The 17,989-nt window shown below is 45.6% G+C and overlaps 2 protein-coding genes across 3 annotated transcripts; one reads left to right on the forward strand and one right to left on the reverse strand.

Annotated features, from left to right (window-relative positions):
• The first annotated feature begins 835 nt into the window (after window positions 1-835).
• LOC109738395 (uncharacterized) lies at window positions 836-2,196 on the forward strand. Its single transcript, XM_020297494.4, has 2 exons — window positions 836-1,212; window positions 1,324-2,196. The coding sequence occupies exons 1-2, from the start codon at window positions 946-948 to the stop codon at window positions 2,032-2,034; spliced, it is 978 nt and encodes a 325-aa protein (XP_020153083.1). The 5' UTR covers window positions 836-945; the 3' UTR covers window positions 2,035-2,196.
• Window positions 2,197-5,515: 3,319 nt separating this feature from the next.
• On the reverse strand, window positions 5,516-9,881 carry LOC109738392 (uncharacterized). 2 transcript variants are annotated; one of them, XM_040403186.2, is made up of 7 exons: window positions 9,687-9,881; window positions 9,517-9,582; window positions 8,862-8,939; window positions 6,805-7,257; window positions 6,290-6,601; window positions 6,018-6,146; window positions 5,516-5,818 (listed from the first exon to the last, which is right to left on the reverse strand). In XM_040403186.2, the coding sequence occupies exons 4-7, from the start codon at window positions 7,247-7,249 to the stop codon at window positions 5,703-5,705; spliced, it is 1,002 nt and encodes a 333-aa protein (XP_040259120.1). In that variant the 5' UTR covers window positions 7,250-7,257; window positions 8,862-8,939; window positions 9,517-9,582; window positions 9,687-9,881; the 3' UTR covers window positions 5,516-5,702. The 2 variants fall into 2 exon arrangements, with proteins under 2 accessions (XP_040259120.1, XP_020153079.1); XM_020297490.3 differs by having other exon boundaries at window positions 6,751-7,257.
• Window positions 9,882-17,989: the final 8,108 nt, after the last annotated feature.

Genomic DNA, 17,989 nt, shown 5'->3' on the forward strand with positions numbered 1-17,989 from the left:
TAATATTTTATATAGTTAGCGTCTTGTTTTTATTAACAATTCGCAAAATCTATTTAAAAGTCAAGGAAAATGTTGAGAACTTTTTTAATAAATATTTCCTACAGAAGGTACAAACAACATATGGATCCTATTAGAAATGAAGAAGAAAAATCACAAGTACTATCGACAAACAGGGAATTAGAGGATTGTTACAAATAATTTGTGAATATTCATGAAAAAGTAGCCTTGTTTCATGACTGTTCTTGAATGCTCCTAGTCATGTTTTTTCTACTTTTTCGGGATTTTCCAATAATTGCCTTCAGATGTTGAATTTATTGACATTTGAGCGAATCTTAAATTTGATTATCAAATTTCCCTCTTCATCTTTAACGTCCTTTCATTTTTCTTTATTTCTTTGTTAGCCAGACCGCCGTGTGTTCGAAACTATCGTCGCTTCGTCCAGTAATACCGCCTCGAAGTCGAGCGAGGACCCAAATGTAACCGGCTTTCAAAGTCAAGTTTCAAGTGTGTCTAGTTTGGAGTTTATGGACCAAAAACAAAAACAAGATCTCGCCAATAGTTTAGTGACAAAGATAGACTTTAAAAAAATACATGCATACAACTTGATATGGGCACTGGGCAATGTGCATCTCCCATTCTCACCAATAAAAAACCATTTTGACCGATTTATCATGTACTCTCTCTCCGTTAATATAGGAGCGCTTTTGACACCGGTACCTAGTAAAAACATTTACTCAGTTACTCTAGGGGCTGTGTGGAATAGTGGCAAGTGGAGGGACGCGAGCGGAATTCAGCACTAGTCAATGATGAAGGAAGCATCTCATCTCATCTCATCTCTAGTGCGGTACCGGCCGACCTCCATTTGTTCTTGCGCCCGCTACAGGAAAAGTTTGGCCTGGGACAGAACAGACGGAGAGGGTTTTCCCCAAGCGCTAGGTAGGTAGGATGCAGGGCGCCGGCGTGGAGGGGAGGAGCAGGGGCTCGCCGTCGGCGACGGACAAGGCCGACGAGAGCGCCAAGAAGGCGCGGCTGGACCTGCCCGACGGCCATCTCGTGAAGCAAGAGCTCGTCGCGCACGACGCGGCGGCCGGAGGAGGCGCCATCGTCGCGGTGGCGGAGCGCAGCCCCAGGGCGGAGCTCGCCGTGAAGATCGACATGTGCGTGCTCCACTGCCCGCTCTGCACCCTCCCCTTCAAGCCCCCCGTCTTCCAGGTTCTTCCTCTGCCCCCTTCCTTCCCTTCCCTTCTTCGTCCACCACACCCGCTCGATTCTTTCCCGCAGACGTCCTGATCTGCCGCCGGAGTCCGATCTGTGTGCCTGCAGTGCAAGGGCGGCCACCTGGCCTGCGGCGGGTGCGCGGCCCAGCAGCCCTCCGGGCAGTGCGGGGCATGCGCGGACGGCTGCGGCTTCTTCGACCCCTGCCCCGCGCTGGACGCCGTGGTGTCCTCCACCAGGGTACAGTGCCCCAACGCCGGCTGCCACAGGTACGTCACCTACCACGAGGCCGACGAGCACCGGAGCGCCTGCGCGCACGCGCCCTGCCGCTGCGCGGAGCACGGCTGCGCCTTCGTCGGCGCGCCGCCGGACCTCGCCGCCCACCTCAGCGCCGCCCACGCCGTGCCGGTGCGCGCCATCCACTACGGCAAGGTGAGCCGGCTCCAGGTGCCCGTGTCGACGCCGCGGCTGCTGCTCGTCGGCGACGACGACGGCCGCGTGTTCCTGCTGACCGTGGGCGCGCTCGGCGCCGCGGCGACCGCCGTGTCCGTGGTCTGCGCCAGGGGGAGCGCGGCCACCAAGCCGCGGTTCACGTGCAAGATGTGGGTGAACCTGACCGCGAACGGCGGCAAGGCGGACATCGTGCTGGTGGAGATGCAGGTGAGGAGCAGCACCTCGCCCGGCGCCGTGGTGGCCGCCGGCGAGCGGACCTTCCTCGCCGTGCCGCCGGTGTACCTGGTCCCGGGAGCGGACGGGGGCGATGCCATGGAGGTGCCACTCAACGTCCGCATCGACAAGACTCTGCCTTGGTCCGACTGATTGATTGATTGAGGTCCACCGAGATGCAACTGAAACGATCCGGAGTATGATTGAAGGCGCTTGCATTGCATGCTACTGGTCCTGTTAAGAAATGCCATAACCATGGATGCCAACTCATAATTCTCTGAGCTTATTAAATTGATGTGAAAAAAAGGATTTTTATTGTTGTTGTGTTTGTGTGCACCCTTGGGAATTCGCATGCTATTGAACACATCATTTTCATTTTCCTTTGAGAGCTGCTATACGTACGATCAAATTCTGTAGGATCATCTGGTGTGGTGGGCCAAGACCTCAGAAAACGGGCCTGTCTCTTCTCGTACAAATCGTATGCCAGTTGATCGTACGTGAGGCAGTTTCGTTTCCTTTTGGGGGCATCATATACATTTCTCTACCTACCGCACGATCTTTGTACAGCTCAAACGATGTCAAGAAACGTACTTTGTGTGTGTCTTTCTACAGTTAGAAAACCACACACATGCTATCTGATACTAGAACTTCTACTTTTTTTTGCATGCTAACAAAGAAAAAAAAAAACTATATTCAAGTAGTAACCTATGCTCCACGTACACATTTTTTCTTCTTCTTTCTGTTTTGTATAACCTCTCCGATGTAAAATTATCACATTTTTTTTGTCTAACAAAATAATCTTTCTACCATCCAAAACTTGTATATTTTTTTATAAACGTTTTGTCTTGAAAAAATGTCAAAACCTCTCGGTAATAATATGTTAAAATAGATGATGGACATTGAGGCCGAAGCATCTAACTACAAACGGAAACCGAGAACATGGCCTCAACAACATTGATAGAAACATGACACAAAATAATGGACTAAAAACACCTACGACTAAGACCATACACTTAATTATATATATGGAGGTGTGCCCCTCGTGGCAAAGATTTTTCATCCTATGTGGCAGTCTTGGCCAGATCACGAGTTTTCACACGGGAAGTGAAGTGACAAGTCACCGTCGTAATGGGGTGTCATCCAAGAGCTGACCCACACATTCGAGTTTTCCCGCGGGAAGTGAAGTGAAGTAATTTTTAATGTTCAAGTAGTAACCTCTGCCCCACGTACATATTTTTTCCGATTTATATAATCATTCCAATCTAAAATTATTCCGTTGTCTAACAAAATGATCTTTCTGGATGTTTGATCCGAAATTCGTGTATTTGTTATAAACATTTTATTTTGGAAAGGGTCAAAACCTCTCGACAACAATCATATTTTGTTTAAATAGATGCAAGTCACCGCAGCTGAAGCATCTAATTATAAACGCAGCCGGAGAACATGTGGTGAGCAACTTTGACAGAAACACGACACAAAATAATGGACTAAAACCACCTACGACTAAGTCCATATACATAATTATGTGGAGGTCTGCCCCTTGTTTTTTTTTCCGAAAAGGGAGGTCTGCCCCTTGTGACAAGGATTTTTCATCCTAGGTGGCAGTCTAACTGATTACGACCAAAACTTGAGCAAAAACGCAATGCCTTTAATTAGGAGATTGTTAGGTCTAGCTAATGAAGGCAAGGTCACAAGTTTTCACGCAGAAAGTGAAGTGATGAGTCACATTGTGATGGGTGTCATTCAAGAGCCGACCCACCCATTCAAGTTCTCTCGCGAGAAGTGAAGTATTTTTTTGAAGTGTTCAAGTAGTAATCTCTACTCCATGCACATACAAAATATTCCGTTTTGTGTAATCTTTTCAGTCTAAATTTTTTCCACTGCCTAAGAAGAATGATCTATCTAGATGTTCCATCCAAAATTTCTGTATTTGTTATAAACATTTTATTTCGTAAAAAAGTCAAAATCGCTCGGCAACAATCATATTTCATAAAAATAGATGCATGTCACCACAAGGTCGAAACATCTAATTATAAATGGAAACCAAGAACACGGCGTGAGCAACATTCACCGAAACACGACACAAAAATAATGTACTAAAACCATCTACGACTAAGTCCAAATACATAATTATGTGGAGGTGTGCCCCTCGTGACAAGAAGTATTTATCCTAAGTGGCAGTCTAATTGATTACGGCCAAAACATCAGCAAAAGAACAATGCCTTCAAGAGCCGACCACCCATTCAAGTTTTCTTGTGGGAAGTGAAGTAATTTTCTATATTCAAGTAGTAACCTATCCTCTGCGTACAAATTGGTTTTATTCTTTCTGTTTTATATAATCTTCCCAATCTAAATTTATTTCGCTGTTTAAACAAAAAATGTTCTGTCTAGATGTTCCACCCGAAATTTGTGTATTTGTTAGAAATATTTTATTTTGTAAAACAGTCAAAGTCTCTGGGCAACAAACATATATTGTTAAAATAGATTCAAGTCATGGCGGCCGAAGCAACTATGTATAAACGGAAACCGGGAACGTGACATAAGAAACATTGGCGGCGGTTGTTATTATGGTTTTTTGGGGTCTTATCATGATGACTTCCTGACTGTCTACAACAACAAGGTTTGCCCTGGTCCGGCGAGAGAGGGGCAATGACGGCGGTGTGCCTTCGGCTCACTACAGTGCTTGTAGTCGTCGATAGGTGGTCTACGAATATGAATGTAATTTTGTTACTTAGGATAAAATTCAGTTGTGTCCAACGCGGCCACCTACCTTGGGCCCGCCTGGCAGTGTGTGGAAGGGCCGCATGCCCGTCCTTTTTAATGGACGCGTGCGGCGAGGCTAGCCTCATCCACTTCCACCTCCCTGTCCACATCTGGCCACGCTTTGCTCCCTCACTGGCGACCAGAAAACCCTAGTCAGCCAGCCCGAAATCCTAGCGAGGCATGCGCTTCTTCAACGGGAATGGGAAGGGAAGGTTCAGCGCCGGCGCGAGCTCTTCCCGCACGCTTCCTCCTCCGTCGCCGCCGGCTAGATGCAGCTCGCCACTGCAGGAGCGGGAGCGGCTCTACATACCAGTCCACTAGGCGCGGTGGCACTGGCAGTACCGTCAGCCCCTACAGTATATGGATGTCAATCTGCCCTTTAAAAAAAAAGGGGTTATGCGCCCTCGCAAACTATTGCCTCCTATCTTCCCGTTTTTGTCATGCATATCTTCTAGCTGGCCGTGGCATGTCTGCAATTTTCTCTTCATATCTAGCACTATATTGATAATAATTCTAAAAGAATGTTCGAGTCTTCACAAAAATAAAACGGAGCAAAAAAAATGCCATGCTCCAAAAGGTTGTATTCTGAACCGCAGCAACAACACTTATGTCATGCATAACATTACCAGGCGTGCAGGTCAGCAAGAACACCTGTAAATTCATCTGCGGACAGAACTAAGCTATCGCTTCAGCCTTCATCTACCAAAGCAAAACACACTTTTTTCGCAAAGTAAATAAATCAAAATGCAGTTGCTCTCACAAATCTGGATCTATTGTTGGTTTGGTTACATCTCAGGTTGGAGCCAGGATTAACTCCTACAAAAATTTCTTAAGCTCCCAGAAAACAGCAGCTGCGCGCCATTTTCCAAGCTCACCAAAATACCACCTAATTAATGATGTGCTTGACGAAACAAGTCCAAAAATCACCCACAACTTACATCCTAGACGAATTTGATGCAGAGAGATGGGGCAACGACGAGCTCAGATCCCACTACAGATGCAACAAGAGTGGTTACCTATGAGAGGAACTACAACGACAGTAGTTAGAAAGATTCAGTCTAAGGAGTTAGTTTGCAGGGTCGGCAGTTCTTCCTACGACGTTTCACCTTCCCGGTCACAAGCTTCGCGTCACCACCTTCTGAGGACAGAGCCTTCGGACTGGTGGAAGTCGGAGCTGCAGCAGGATCACTGTTAGCATCTTTCTGTCAAGGCCACTGTTAACTCCAAATGCTAGGAATTTGTTGCAACACTTGCTTTGATATGGATTGTTTGCATGATAAAGCACACAACTGTAATGACAAGAATGGCGCTGATGTTGGAGGGCGAGGACAATTCGGCGATTCAGCATGTTGGAGAGCAAGGACAAACCGTACCAAGAGGTGGTTTTTGCCTAACCAAGGACAAGATATGGTAGTTCCTCTCAGGATGTTTCGCCTTCACTCTCACCAGCTTTGCATCGCCACCTCCAGAAGTCACAGCTGTAGGACTGGTGGAAATCAGGCCTGCAGCGGGTCATTATTAACATTTTTCTAGGAAGGCTAATGTTAACTTCAAACACAGGAATTTGTTGCAATGTTTGCTTGATATGGAACGTTTGCATGATAAAGACACAACTGTAATGACAAAAGGATGTAGAGGAAATTACTGGGGAATGTCGCTGATGTTGGAGAGCGAAGACAATTCGTTGATCCAGCATGTGGCAGAGCGAGGACAACCGTTTCAGCTGAGTTGATAAAGGTAGCTGATTCTTCTGCTGGCCCGAGCATGCGAGACCTCTTGTGGTCGGCTGTTGGCTCTTCCACAGGACTGGTACAACATTCACCCATCTGTATAAGCCTAGGACTTCTCCTAGGAGTGTCGGTATGGTAGTTCCCCTTACGATATTTCCTCTTCACTCTCACTGCCTTTGCGTCGCCACCTTCAGAAGTCTGAGCTTTCGGAGTGGTGGAAGTCGGGCCTGCAGCAGGTCAATGTTAGCATTTTTTTTCAGGAAGGCCACTGCTGAACTTTTCAAATACTAGAAATTTGTCGCAGAGTTTGCTTGATATGGATCTTCTGCATGATAAACACACAACTGTAATGACAAAGGGGTAGAGAGGAATTTACTGGGGAATGGCGCTGATGTTGGAGAGCGATGACAGTACAGTGATTTAGCCGTACCTAGAGGTGGTGTTTCTGTAAGCAAGGACACCGTGGTAGCTTCCAAGGCATGTCCAGACTCAGCAGCCTCCTGCCTTCCTTCACTAGCTGCAACAAGAGGTGCTTTCTCCATAACCATGGACAATGCGGTAGCTTCCAAAGCATGTCCGGGCTCAGTAGCCTCTTGCCTTCCTTCACTAGCTGCAACAAACACAGTCTGCACATCTTGACTTCCTTTACTGGCTGCAACAAACACGGCCTGCACATCTTGACTTCCTTCACCAGCTGCAACAAATACGGCCTGCACCCCTTGGTTTCCTTCACCAGCTAGGAAAAACATACCCTGCCTATCAAGCGACGTCGCCCGGTGTTGAGTTGCAATCTGAACCTCTTGAACAGTCTCCTCATCGCTACTCAAGTCGATAATATCATCATCACTCAGCTCTATGAAATCTATAATAGTCATTGTGTGGCCTGAAATAGTAAAAGTATGTGAGAAATGATTAAAGAAGAGTGGTGCAGGAACATAAAGAGCTGAAGCTATATCCATCGAACTGGATAAAACTGTGCACATAGATCACTAGATAAACCATGTCAAAAACAGCAAGGAGAAAAGCTGAAAAGGTATGCTGATGGTTATGTATTTGCTAACTGAGTATTATTTTTTTCTGAAAAACAGTAAGTACAAAATTGTATTGAATATGTTGATATGTTGTTTTTTCAGACAGAATATGTTATTTTTTCTATTAAATAGAAAACCTTGTGCTGATACTACGTTATTTTTTTATGTATACCACAAAACTGTATTGAATACGTAAGTCAAAACAAATCCATGCTGGTTTATCAATAAAAATGAAACCACACACAGTTGACTCCGAGAAATCCTTCCGTTAGAAACATTCCGTAAACTTAGTATTCTGTAAGTCAACACTACTGTAAGTTGACTACTGAATCGTGAACTTAAGCCTCTTTAAGAGTTGAGATACTAATACCATATGAATAATACAGCTATATCCAAGCAATCAACCGTTAATTTTGCCTTGATAGCCTCTACAAGTCACAAACTCTCTTTATTATACACACGAAATCTTTTCATTTAATAGACGTGATAAAGTATAAACAGTGAAAGTACTATTAATGACAAATTTACTACTCCCTCCGATCCATATTACTTGTCTTAGATTTCTCTAGATACGGATGTATCAAACACTAAAACGTGTCTACATACATCCGTATCTAGACAAATCTAAGATAAGTAATATGGATCAGAGGGTAACATTATTGTCGTGCAGCCAGTCATAAACATGACATATATTGAAGGGAACCCTATATTTTAGTGTGGGAGTTCAAAGATCTAAACTCAACATCTGTGTTGATTCATACATGTTGGTTGAGTTTATTATTGATTCATTTACTGAATTTCACACCAGAGTGGCAAAATCTCAGGGTCCTGAATTTTCAGCAAGATTTGTTCAGAAATTCAACAAGCGAAGACGAGCCTAGTTGGCGGAAAAAACCTTGCTTGCAGTTTACAAGAACAGCAGGTTCGTTCTTGACTAAACCTTTACTTTTTTTGTGTGCCTTTAGCCAAGTAATTTGGCAGAAAGTTGTGCTTATCCTAAACAATCATATTTACTTTTAACCACCAGTACAACCACCAATGCAGGATCTCTGTTTTACTGTTCAACATAAGAATGACACTGTACATAGGAGCATACGAATGGACAATTTAACGTAAACATCGCTTTGCCTAATTCATCTTAACCGTGAAAAACATCCTAAAATTCAAGCTCTGAAATAATCGAGGTTCACATATTGCAAACAGAAGGTAGTCTGGTCATGTAAAAATGAAGCTACAATGTTACCAAGCAGTATCATAAATCCGAATGACATTGTTGAGAGAAATACTGAAAAGAGACACTCCAATCGCATAGCTCAATATCTACCAGCTAAATGTTTTATTCAAGATCATTATACCTTACTGAAATGTGGATGTGTTAACAATTCTGCAAGGTTTCCATCTAGGAAAATATATATACAGATAGTAAACAAGCAGCAAGGGTATGAAAGTAGGAAACCTTATACTGGAGGAATTGCCAGCAGTTACGGAGACAATCTTCTTCGGGCCCAAGTTTCCTCGGCTTTACTGGATCAAACTGCGCACATAGGTCACCAGAGAAACCATGTCAAAACAGTAAGGAGAAAAGGTATGCTGATGGTTATGTATCTGCGTTGTCTTGATGTGTTATTTTTTGTATACCACAAAATTCTATTGAATATGCAAGTCAAAACCAGACCATGATGGTCTATTAAAAAAAATGAAACGAAAGCATACACAGATGGCATTGAAGAAATTCCTTGCGTTCGACACAATCCGTAAATTCAGTACTGTAATCTGCAAATCAACAATACTATAAGTTGACTGCCATATTGTCAACTTACCCCTCTTTAAGAATTGAGATACCAATATCATGTCAACGGAACAGCTAGTATTTCCGTAATTAACTGTTGTTTGTGCCTTGACAGCATCTCCAAGTTAGAGCGCCGGCCATGAACTCTCTTCATTTAACACGCGTGGTAAAATATGAAATGATGAAAGCACTACTACTGCTGCTAGTGTAAGCTGAATGCGGTGGGACGAGTGAGCTATCGAATGCTCAGAAGAAACAATCACTTGGCAAATCTCATCTGAAATTGAAGAACAAATCTGCAAGGGAAGGCATGGGGGCAAACCTTCTTCCTCTTCCTCTGCTTCTCCTCGGCGGCTCCGCTCGGCCCCCTTCCCAAGTCCCAACAAAACTGCAAACCAAACTGCGATCAGTGCTCTGCGCCGCAGGGATGGCATGTTTGAGGCGAACAAGAACCATCGAAAAATCAACTCCAAGAAAGTGAGGGTTCCTCACCCGCAGCGGCAGGACAGATCGACCGGAGGCCTCCGCTCTGCGCCCCAGTGCGGTCCAGCGGAGGAGGAGGAGGAGGAGTGGATCTGCTTGATTATTTGGAAAGGAGGGAGGCGAGCTGGATGGGTTCAGTCAGGAAGGTGGGCTTGGTGCTCTGCTCCATCTCCATGGGGAAGAGGAAGAGGACGGCGCCATGAATGAGACTTAGACGCGGGTTTCGTGGAGAGGAGCGTCGATGGATGATGGCGTGGGGGTTTTCTGTACCGTGGGACCCGCCAAGAAGAGCGTTGAACAACTGCCAGCCAAAATTGACCGGCGCCTTTTCTTCTTCTTCTTCTTCTTGAAGTGAAAATAAAAGTAACCTTTGAAGATTCGAAGATTGATCAACAGTAAGGGCCATTTTTCCCTCAAAATAAATCAGTAAGGGCCATTTGGATCAAAGAAATTTTCAACATTTATTACAATGGATTATTTTTTTGTTTATGTAGGATTCTTTTTTTTTGCGAACATATGTAGGATTTCCATATTAATAAAGCCACCCAACCAAGCGATACAATACACAATGTACTCCCTCCGGTCCCTTTTAGTTCGCACATAAGATTTGTTTAAAGTCAAGCCTCGTAAAGTTTGACCAACTTTATAGAAAAAAAATACCGACATTCACAGCATGAAATCAATAGGTAAATGTTTGGGAACGACGCACCGGCCGAGTTTGCACCGGTCGTTCGCTGCGTCATCGCTGGCGCGCGCTACCTCCCCCGCGTCCGCACGTTTTCCTTGTGTGGCCCACGCCTGTCCCTTCCCCTTCTTTTTCTCCTTCCTTCCTTATCCTCTTCCTCCCATCATTCTCCTCTCCTCATTCTCTCTCTGTTTCTCCCTGGTCTCGTTTTTCCTCCATGGACCTCTCCTCCTGTTGACCACCGGCCTCCGCTGCTACTAGGAACCGGACATGGCCGCACACCCATCCCCTACCCCTCATCCACTAGTGCTTTGTAATTCGATGAGCCATGTCCCCCCCCCCCCAAACAGCCCCTAAATTTGTGAAGGCGAGGGAAAGAACATGAGCAAGGCGCTGCTGCGGAGCTGGGGGTGCTTCTTCCACCTCCTCTACGACTGTGGCTGGGCGGAGCTGGGACTACCGGCGCCAGAAGCTGCAACCTCGTCGTGGGGAGCTGCAACCTCGTGTCGACGGAGCATCAGGCCTCGCCGGCCACCACGATCACCATCGATTTTTGCTACAACCAGTGTCAAAATTTGCGACGACCACTGTGTAGCGAGCTACAACGTCGAAGCTCACGGCCACGGGATGCTGGGACTGCTGACACCAAAAGCTGCAACTTCGTCATGGGGGGCTGCAACCGGCAACGCTGGGAGCTACAACCTCCTGTCGGCGGAGCATCAGGGCTCGCCAGCCACCACGGTCATCATCGGTTTTTGCTACAACCGTTGTCGCTTTTGCTACAACCGGTGTGTTTGCATTTTTGCCACATTGCACAAGCGAGCGTCTGGATTTTTTGCTACAACCGTTGCTCGATTTTGCTGGAACGGGCGCTCGTTTTTGCTGGAACTGGTGACCGAGATGTTACGACGATGAGATGTGACCGATGAGCTGCGGCATCAGGCGTGAGCGGCGAGCTATGGCCCTCGCCATTGGAGCTGCAATCGTCGCCACCAGAGCTACAACCACGAGTGCCGATGTTACATGTGTGGAGCTGGCCACCGGCGGCGGCGGCGACCGGCGGTGACGATTGGCTGGGGCCGCGACCGGTGGTGATTTGAAGTTGGTCGCGCTTGCTCATCCATGGCAGCGGCGCCCGCTGCTCCTTTTTTTCCGCTGTGCTCGCGAGATTCGTTTTTTTCTTTTAAGAAAGGAACTGCACAAGAGCCCAATCTTCGAATCGAACGGTTGGGGCTCGACCAGCCCAAACAGTTCGGCCGGTGCGACGGCGCCTATAAGCGCCCCAATAGGTATCAGTAGATGTGTCATGACTTAAATTTCCATATCGTATAACTTTAGCATGGTAGATGTTGATATTTTCACATATAAATAAGGTCAAACTTTATGAAGTTTGACTTCAGACAATCCTTATATGCAGAGTAAAAAAGACGAGAGGGAGTATTGAGGTAATCCTCAAGAGCTGATCAAAGAAAATAAACAGAAAGCAATCCCAGAGCGCAAAAGGCGCACAAACGTGCTCAACTAAACCTCTCTAGCCCGTTGCCGAGACAAAGCATAGAAGATACACCATCATGCCTGAGGGATCACCACACTCATCGACGCCCCCCCAGGAGGATCACCAGCCCCCATATCGGTAGTTTGCGCGGGTCGTTGGGGCCAACCAGTATCATCACTGGGGCAACCTTGGAAGATGGGCCACCGGAGTAGCAGGCCCTCCATGGGCCATATCCAATGCAGCCCTCGGAGCACACCACAACCTATCCCTATATACCGCCAACGGTGCCGGAGACCCTCGTGCCACCCTCGCTGGCCGCCTGTCATGGCCTGGTACCCTCACCGGGGAAGAGGTCAGTTCGTGTCACCCGAAGGAGCCGGCATGTCGGAGCACCGAATTATCGCGCTCTAGCACGCCGGGGCTCGAGACCGCGACGCCACCACGAGGACACCTGCAGTCCACCTCTGAGTGCCGCCATCGCCACCAGCCCAGTCCCGCCGCCGCACACCAACCCACGCGCATGTTGTGGCAGCGTCGTCCACCTCCAAGTGTTGCATGTGTCAGATCCACCCCCACCACCTGATGCCGGGAACATGGACGACATTCTTGATGACTTGTAAAGTAGGAGTAGTAACTAAAACTGCAACCTAAGACTACCCACAGTGGGAGTAACATAGATAGTAACATCACACATATCTAGATAAAGTGGATGATGTGGCAAGCAATAAATGAAGAAAGTGAGCAAAGTAGTAACATAGCTAGTTACTAGTAGTATGAGTAACATCACACATATCAAGACAAGATGTGTCTATAGCCTAATAAATGAAGTGTTGCATGTTACCACATATATGTTACTCCTCACTATAGAGGTAGTAACATAGACTAGTAACTGTTAGGTTGATCTCTCTCCTGTTCGAACCCAACGGGTCTAACGGGCCCTTGACTCGCGCCCTGATCGGGGGCGCCCAACCAAACCATGGTTGGTGGGCCCCTGTGACCCGCGATATATAAACAGATGTGGGGGCCGGGGCACGACTTACGAGGTTGATCGCTGCCACAAATCCCACCAACAATCCCTACCGATCTAGGGTTAGCGCGGTGCTCACGGGAAGCTCCACCGCCGCCATCCACTCTCTGCCAGCACCGGCCACCATCACCATGGCCGGCACCGGGAGTTCCTCGTCCGGACAAGCAGAAGGTAGGTTCACCGGAAGATCTAGCCTACTCCGATTTAAAGTCCTATCAATGGTATCAGCCAGATCGGGCTAGTCGATTTGGGTACAAAGAAACAACAACAGAAAAAGAAAAAGAAAAAGAGATCCCCTCCCCCAAAGAACCCTAACCCTAAAAGAACAATAGGGGCAAAGGGCAAAGAAATCGCGCCGCTGCAAGGCCGCGCCGTTCCTCTCGATCCCCACACGCATCGGCAAGCCGAGGTGCGGGGACGAAGAACAACCCTTCGGGGCAAAGGGCACCTCCACAGGACCACTTGACAGCGGCGCGCTCTCCGGCGGGAGTTCGCGCACGCCGGCAAGGGGAACTGTAGGGGCACCGCCACTCGCCGTCGTTTGAGCACCATCGGACGCGGGGAGGAACAGAGATTGCCCTCCTGTTGTTCTCTCTCTCGCTGTTATAGTGGGGATGGAGAAGGTAGCACAGAAAGGGGGAGGAGTAAGAGACGGCGGCTGGCAGCTCGACACCGTCGCCGGCGACCGGGGTGAAGCCCTCTTTTCCGCTGTCGCGCGGGACAGAGAAGGTGCGCGAGCGAGAGGAGAAAGGGGCTCGCGCGGCGCATAGGGAAGGAAGGGGAGGCACGCCTGGCTTGGTGGCTTTCGTCACCGTCGCCGGCGGCCGGAGAGAGTAGGCCGTGGGCTACGAGAGGAGCCGCCGCCGGCGAAAGAGACGAGAAGAGGCGCGCGGCGCGCGAGAGAAACGGAATGAGCCTAGGGTTCGGGCGGTGAGGCCGGTCGGACCGTTTTGATCCAGCGCAAACGACGCTCCACCGTCGGATCTCAGCGGGCGGCTGAGATTCAAACCCTAAGCCGTCGCTGCAAAGCTGGGCTTTTTGGGCCGAAAGCGCTGGCCAGCTGAGCTGCTGGGCCGGCAGCCCCGCGCGCGAGCCGAACAGGCCTTGAGAGGCTGGGCCGGCTTCGGCCAGGACAGGCGCGCACAGCACGCGAGCAGGCCGTGGGCCGGGCGAGAGGGCAGGCCGTTGATGTGCTGCTCGTTTTCTTTTTGTTTTCTGTTTATTTTGTTATTTGTCCAGTTTTGCACAAATTTCAAATAGTGTTTTCTATGCAAATTTTTTCCAACGAAATTTTTTGTTTAGTAAATAACAAAGTAAACAGAAAAACTTTATGAGAATGAAAATTTTCAGAAAAGGAAATGTTCATGAATTTTATAAAGAAAATAATAAAGTTCATGAATTTTTTATCTTGTCAAAGAAAAGTTTCTGTAAAGAATTAAAAGTTCATGAATTTTTATTCATGTTTTTCCGCTGCGTAAATAATTAATACTGCTCTTTTACAAAGAAAATAAAAGTTTAGATAGAATTAAGTTTTTAAGAGCATGTTAAAGTGATTATTAAAATGAATATGGTTATGTTATTTTTATGACCAACGTTTTTAATAACATGATCATGTTTATTATTGAAAATAAAAGTGCTCTTTTAAAAGTGAATAGAACTAAAGTAAAAGATTAAATTGTTGCTTCTGTAATGCATTTTTTAACCAACTGGTTAAAATTGCTTAGAGAGTAAAAGAGTACAGATTGTTTTTTGAATAGAATATTGTAAAGTTTTCGCTGCAAAGTAAAAGTTTTATCCTCCAATTAAATTGGAACCAACGGGAAAGTTTAATTGGAAGAAATGTTCTTAGCAATGTTTTTCCCCTGTGGGTGAAATAAGATGCAGATAGTTTCCACTATGACAAAAGAAAGATATTTGTTTTAAAGTTAAAATGTGGCATTGTTATTTTCTGACCAACGTTGATGATAAGAATGCTATAATTCTATGGGTCTTATGTTCAAAGTTTAAATCTCTGATAAATTTTGTATCAAAGTGATCAATTTTCAGAGAAAGAATAAAGATCAAGAAATGCTCTTGCACAAGAGAAATGTATATTTCTTGTTCCCGTTGCAATAAAGTTGATGATGATGATTAATTCTTAGCAAAGTTGTTCAATAGAAATACTATCATCACGTTGTTTATGAGTTATATGCATTATTTCCATTTCCGCCCAACGGTGATATGGGATTAATGTAGAAGGATGATGTTTATTCTAATTCTGTCACAACGGTGATTTAGAATATAAAAGAAAGTTTCAAAAGTTTAATGTGCATTTCTTTTAACCAGACCAACGTAGGGTTATTTTTATGCCCATTATTGTTGATTATTGGCTAAGTTTTCTCAGACTAAAAGTTTTTCATGCTTTCATTCATGAAAGCGAATGGCTGGGTACAAGTGACCCAAAAGATGACCAAGAAAGGTCATAACGTGAGGGAGTATGTTCTCTCTAAAGAATGGCATCAAAAGAAAAGAAATAGATCATTGAGAGTCTTGGTTGATGAATGTCTTTCATGTACTCTCTATGAAGAAGATTTTTCAGTCAACATGATTTGAGATGAAACAAGCAACATGCGTGTTTAATTTGACCAACGTCGGATCAAGCATGTGTGTCAAAGAGCATTCGGATTTATTCCTAAATTTGATGCTTGAATATGCAGTCAAAAGAGCCAATTCTGGCATTTATGTTCCCTTGCAACGAATTACCCACATGGCGGGAAAAAGATGATTATGATAAAACCCGCATGGCGGGAAAAGTCTGGGAAAATACCTGTGTAACGGGGTAAAGCTGACATAATATTATGTCAAAAATCCCGTATGGCGGGAGAAATTCTGGCAAGAAAAAGATATGATAACTCAGGTGCTTTTAATGTATCCCACTCTGGGAGAAAAGAATGGAGTAGCTGAAAGGCGCAACCGTACACTTATGGATATGGTGCGCAACATGATGAGTTATTCCAACTTGCCATTAGGGTTATGGATGGAGGCGCTCGAAACCGCCATTCACATTCTCAATAGAGTACCAAGCAAGTCGGTGCCCAAAACACCGTACGAGCTATGGACAGGAAGGGTGCCCTCCCTGCAACACTTCAGGGTGTGGGGGTGCCCTGCTGAGGCCAAAATGTTTAATCCAAACATTGCAAAGTTAGATCCCAAAACAGTAAGTTGCCACTTCATTGGCTATCCAGACAGATCAAAAGGTTTTCGTTTCTACTGCCCTGACAGATATACAAAGTTTGTAGAAACGAGACATGCAGTCTTCTTAGAGGACGAAATGACGAGGGGGAGCTTGGTAGCTCGGAAAATTGATCTTGAGGAGAAGAGGGTGCATGCACCTAATCCAATGATTCAGGAGCCATTTTTCTCACTACCAGTTGCTACTCCACCCATGACAGCTATGGGGGAAGACCCGGAACCTGTCCGTCAGGAGCCGACTAAACCCGTTGTTGAGCATGAAAGGGAGGTGCAACAGCAAATTTTAGAAGAAGTGCCAGAAGTTGAGGCACAAAATGTGCCAGAAATTGAGGCCCTTAGAAGGTCTACAAGACCAAGAAAGTCAGCTATTTCTACTGACTTTAAAGTTTATAACACAGAAATGGTTCATATGGAAAAAGATCCCACCTCATATGAAGAAGCCATGAGAAGCCCTCATTCATCGAAGTGGATGAAGGAAATGGAAGACGAGATGAAATCGATGAGTTCCAAAGATGTTTGGGACTTAGAGGAAATTTCCAAAGGAGCCAAAACAGTAGGTTGTAAATGGGTCTACAAAATTAAGTATGACTCTAAAGGGAATATAGAAAAGTATAAAGCACGACTCGTGGCAAAAGGATTTACACAAAGAGAAGGGATAGATTACAATGAGACATTTTCTCCAGTCTCATGTAAGGATTCCTTCAGAATCATAATGGCATTAGTTGCTCATTTTGATTTAGAGTTACATCAAATGGATGTTAAGACGGCATTTCTGAATGGTGATTTAAAAGAAAAGGTCTACATGAAACAACCCAAGGGTTTTATCATGGAAGGCAAGGAAAATATGGGATGCCGCCTGAAGAAGTCCATTTATGGATTAAGACAAGCCTCTCGGCAGTGGTATCTAAAGTTTAATCAAACGATTAAAAGTTTTGGATTTAAAGAAAATATTGAGGATAATTGCATTTATGCAATGTTTAAAAATGGGAAATCTATTTTCCTAATCTTGTATGTGGATGATATCCTGCTTGCTAGTAGTGATGTTAGTCTACTACAAGAAACAAAGAAACACTTATCCTCAAATTTTGACATAACAGATCTTGGTGAAGCATCATATGTTTTGGGCATAGAAATTCACCGAGATAGGAACAATGGAGTCTTAGGACTATCTCAGCAAGCATATTTGGAAAAGGTTCTTAAAAAGTATAATATGCATGCGAGTAAAGCCACACCTGCTCCAATAGTCAAGGGCGATAGTTTTGGAAAATTTCAATGTCCCAAGAACCAGTATGAGATCGATCAAATGAAAGCAGTACCATATGCTTCGGCAGTTGGCAGCTTACAGTATGCACAAGTGTGCACTCGCCCTGACTTAGCTTTTATCACCGGGGTACTCGGTAGATATCAAGAGAATCCAGGCCTAGAGCACTGGAAGATGGTAAAGAAAGCATTGCGTTATGCGCAAGGCACGAAGGACTACATGCTAATATACAGGAGAAGTGATTCCCTAGAGATAAAAGGGTATTCAGACGCAGATTTTGCGGGGGACAGAGATGATAGAAAATCCACGTCAGGATACATATTCACCCTCGCTGGGGGAGCTATTTTGTGGAAAAGCTCCAAACAGTCGATAGTTGCATCATCCACGATGTATGCAGAGTTCATAGCATGCTTCGAAGCCACGGGGCAGGCGATATGGCTAAAGAAATTTATACCCGACTTGAAAGTGGTAGATTGTATTCACAAACCACTAAAGATGTACTGTGACAACCAGCCCGCAGTATTTTACGCTCACAACAACAAGTCGAGTAATGCTGCCAAAACAATAGAGATAAGGTATTATGTTGTGAAAGATAAAATCCAGGATCAAACTA

This window comes from Aegilops tauschii, chromosome 3 (genome assembly GCF_002575655.3).
Source record: "Aegilops tauschii subsp. strangulata cultivar AL8/78 chromosome 3, Aet v6.0, whole genome shotgun sequence".
Taxonomy (NCBI): domain Eukaryota; kingdom Viridiplantae; phylum Streptophyta; class Magnoliopsida; order Poales; family Poaceae; genus Aegilops; species Aegilops tauschii.

What these genes read in the sequence shown, in the direction of transcription:
- LOC109738395 (XM_020297494.4), top strand. Translation starts at nt 946, where the DNA reads ATGCAGGGCGCCGGCGTGGAGGGGAGGAGCAGGGGCTCGCCGTCGGCG. An exon ending in TCAAGCCCCCCGTCTTCCAG is followed by an intron (nt 1,213 to 1,323) that starts GTTCTTCCTCTG and finishes GTGTGCCTGCAG; the next exon opens with TGCAAGGGCGGCCACCTGGC.
- LOC109738392 (XM_020297490.3), bottom strand. Translation starts at nt 7,249, where the DNA reads ATGACTATTATAGATTTCATAGAGCTGAGTGATGATGATATTATCGAC. An exon ending in AACATCAGCGCCATTCCCCA is followed by an intron (nt 6,602 to 6,750) that starts GTAAATTCCTCT and finishes GACCTGCTGCAG; the next exon opens with GCCCGACTTCCACCACTCCG. An exon ending in AACATCAGCGACATTCCCCA is followed by an intron (nt 6,147 to 6,289) that starts GTAATTTCCTCT and finishes GACCCGCTGCAG; the next exon opens with GCCTGATTTCCACCAGTCCT.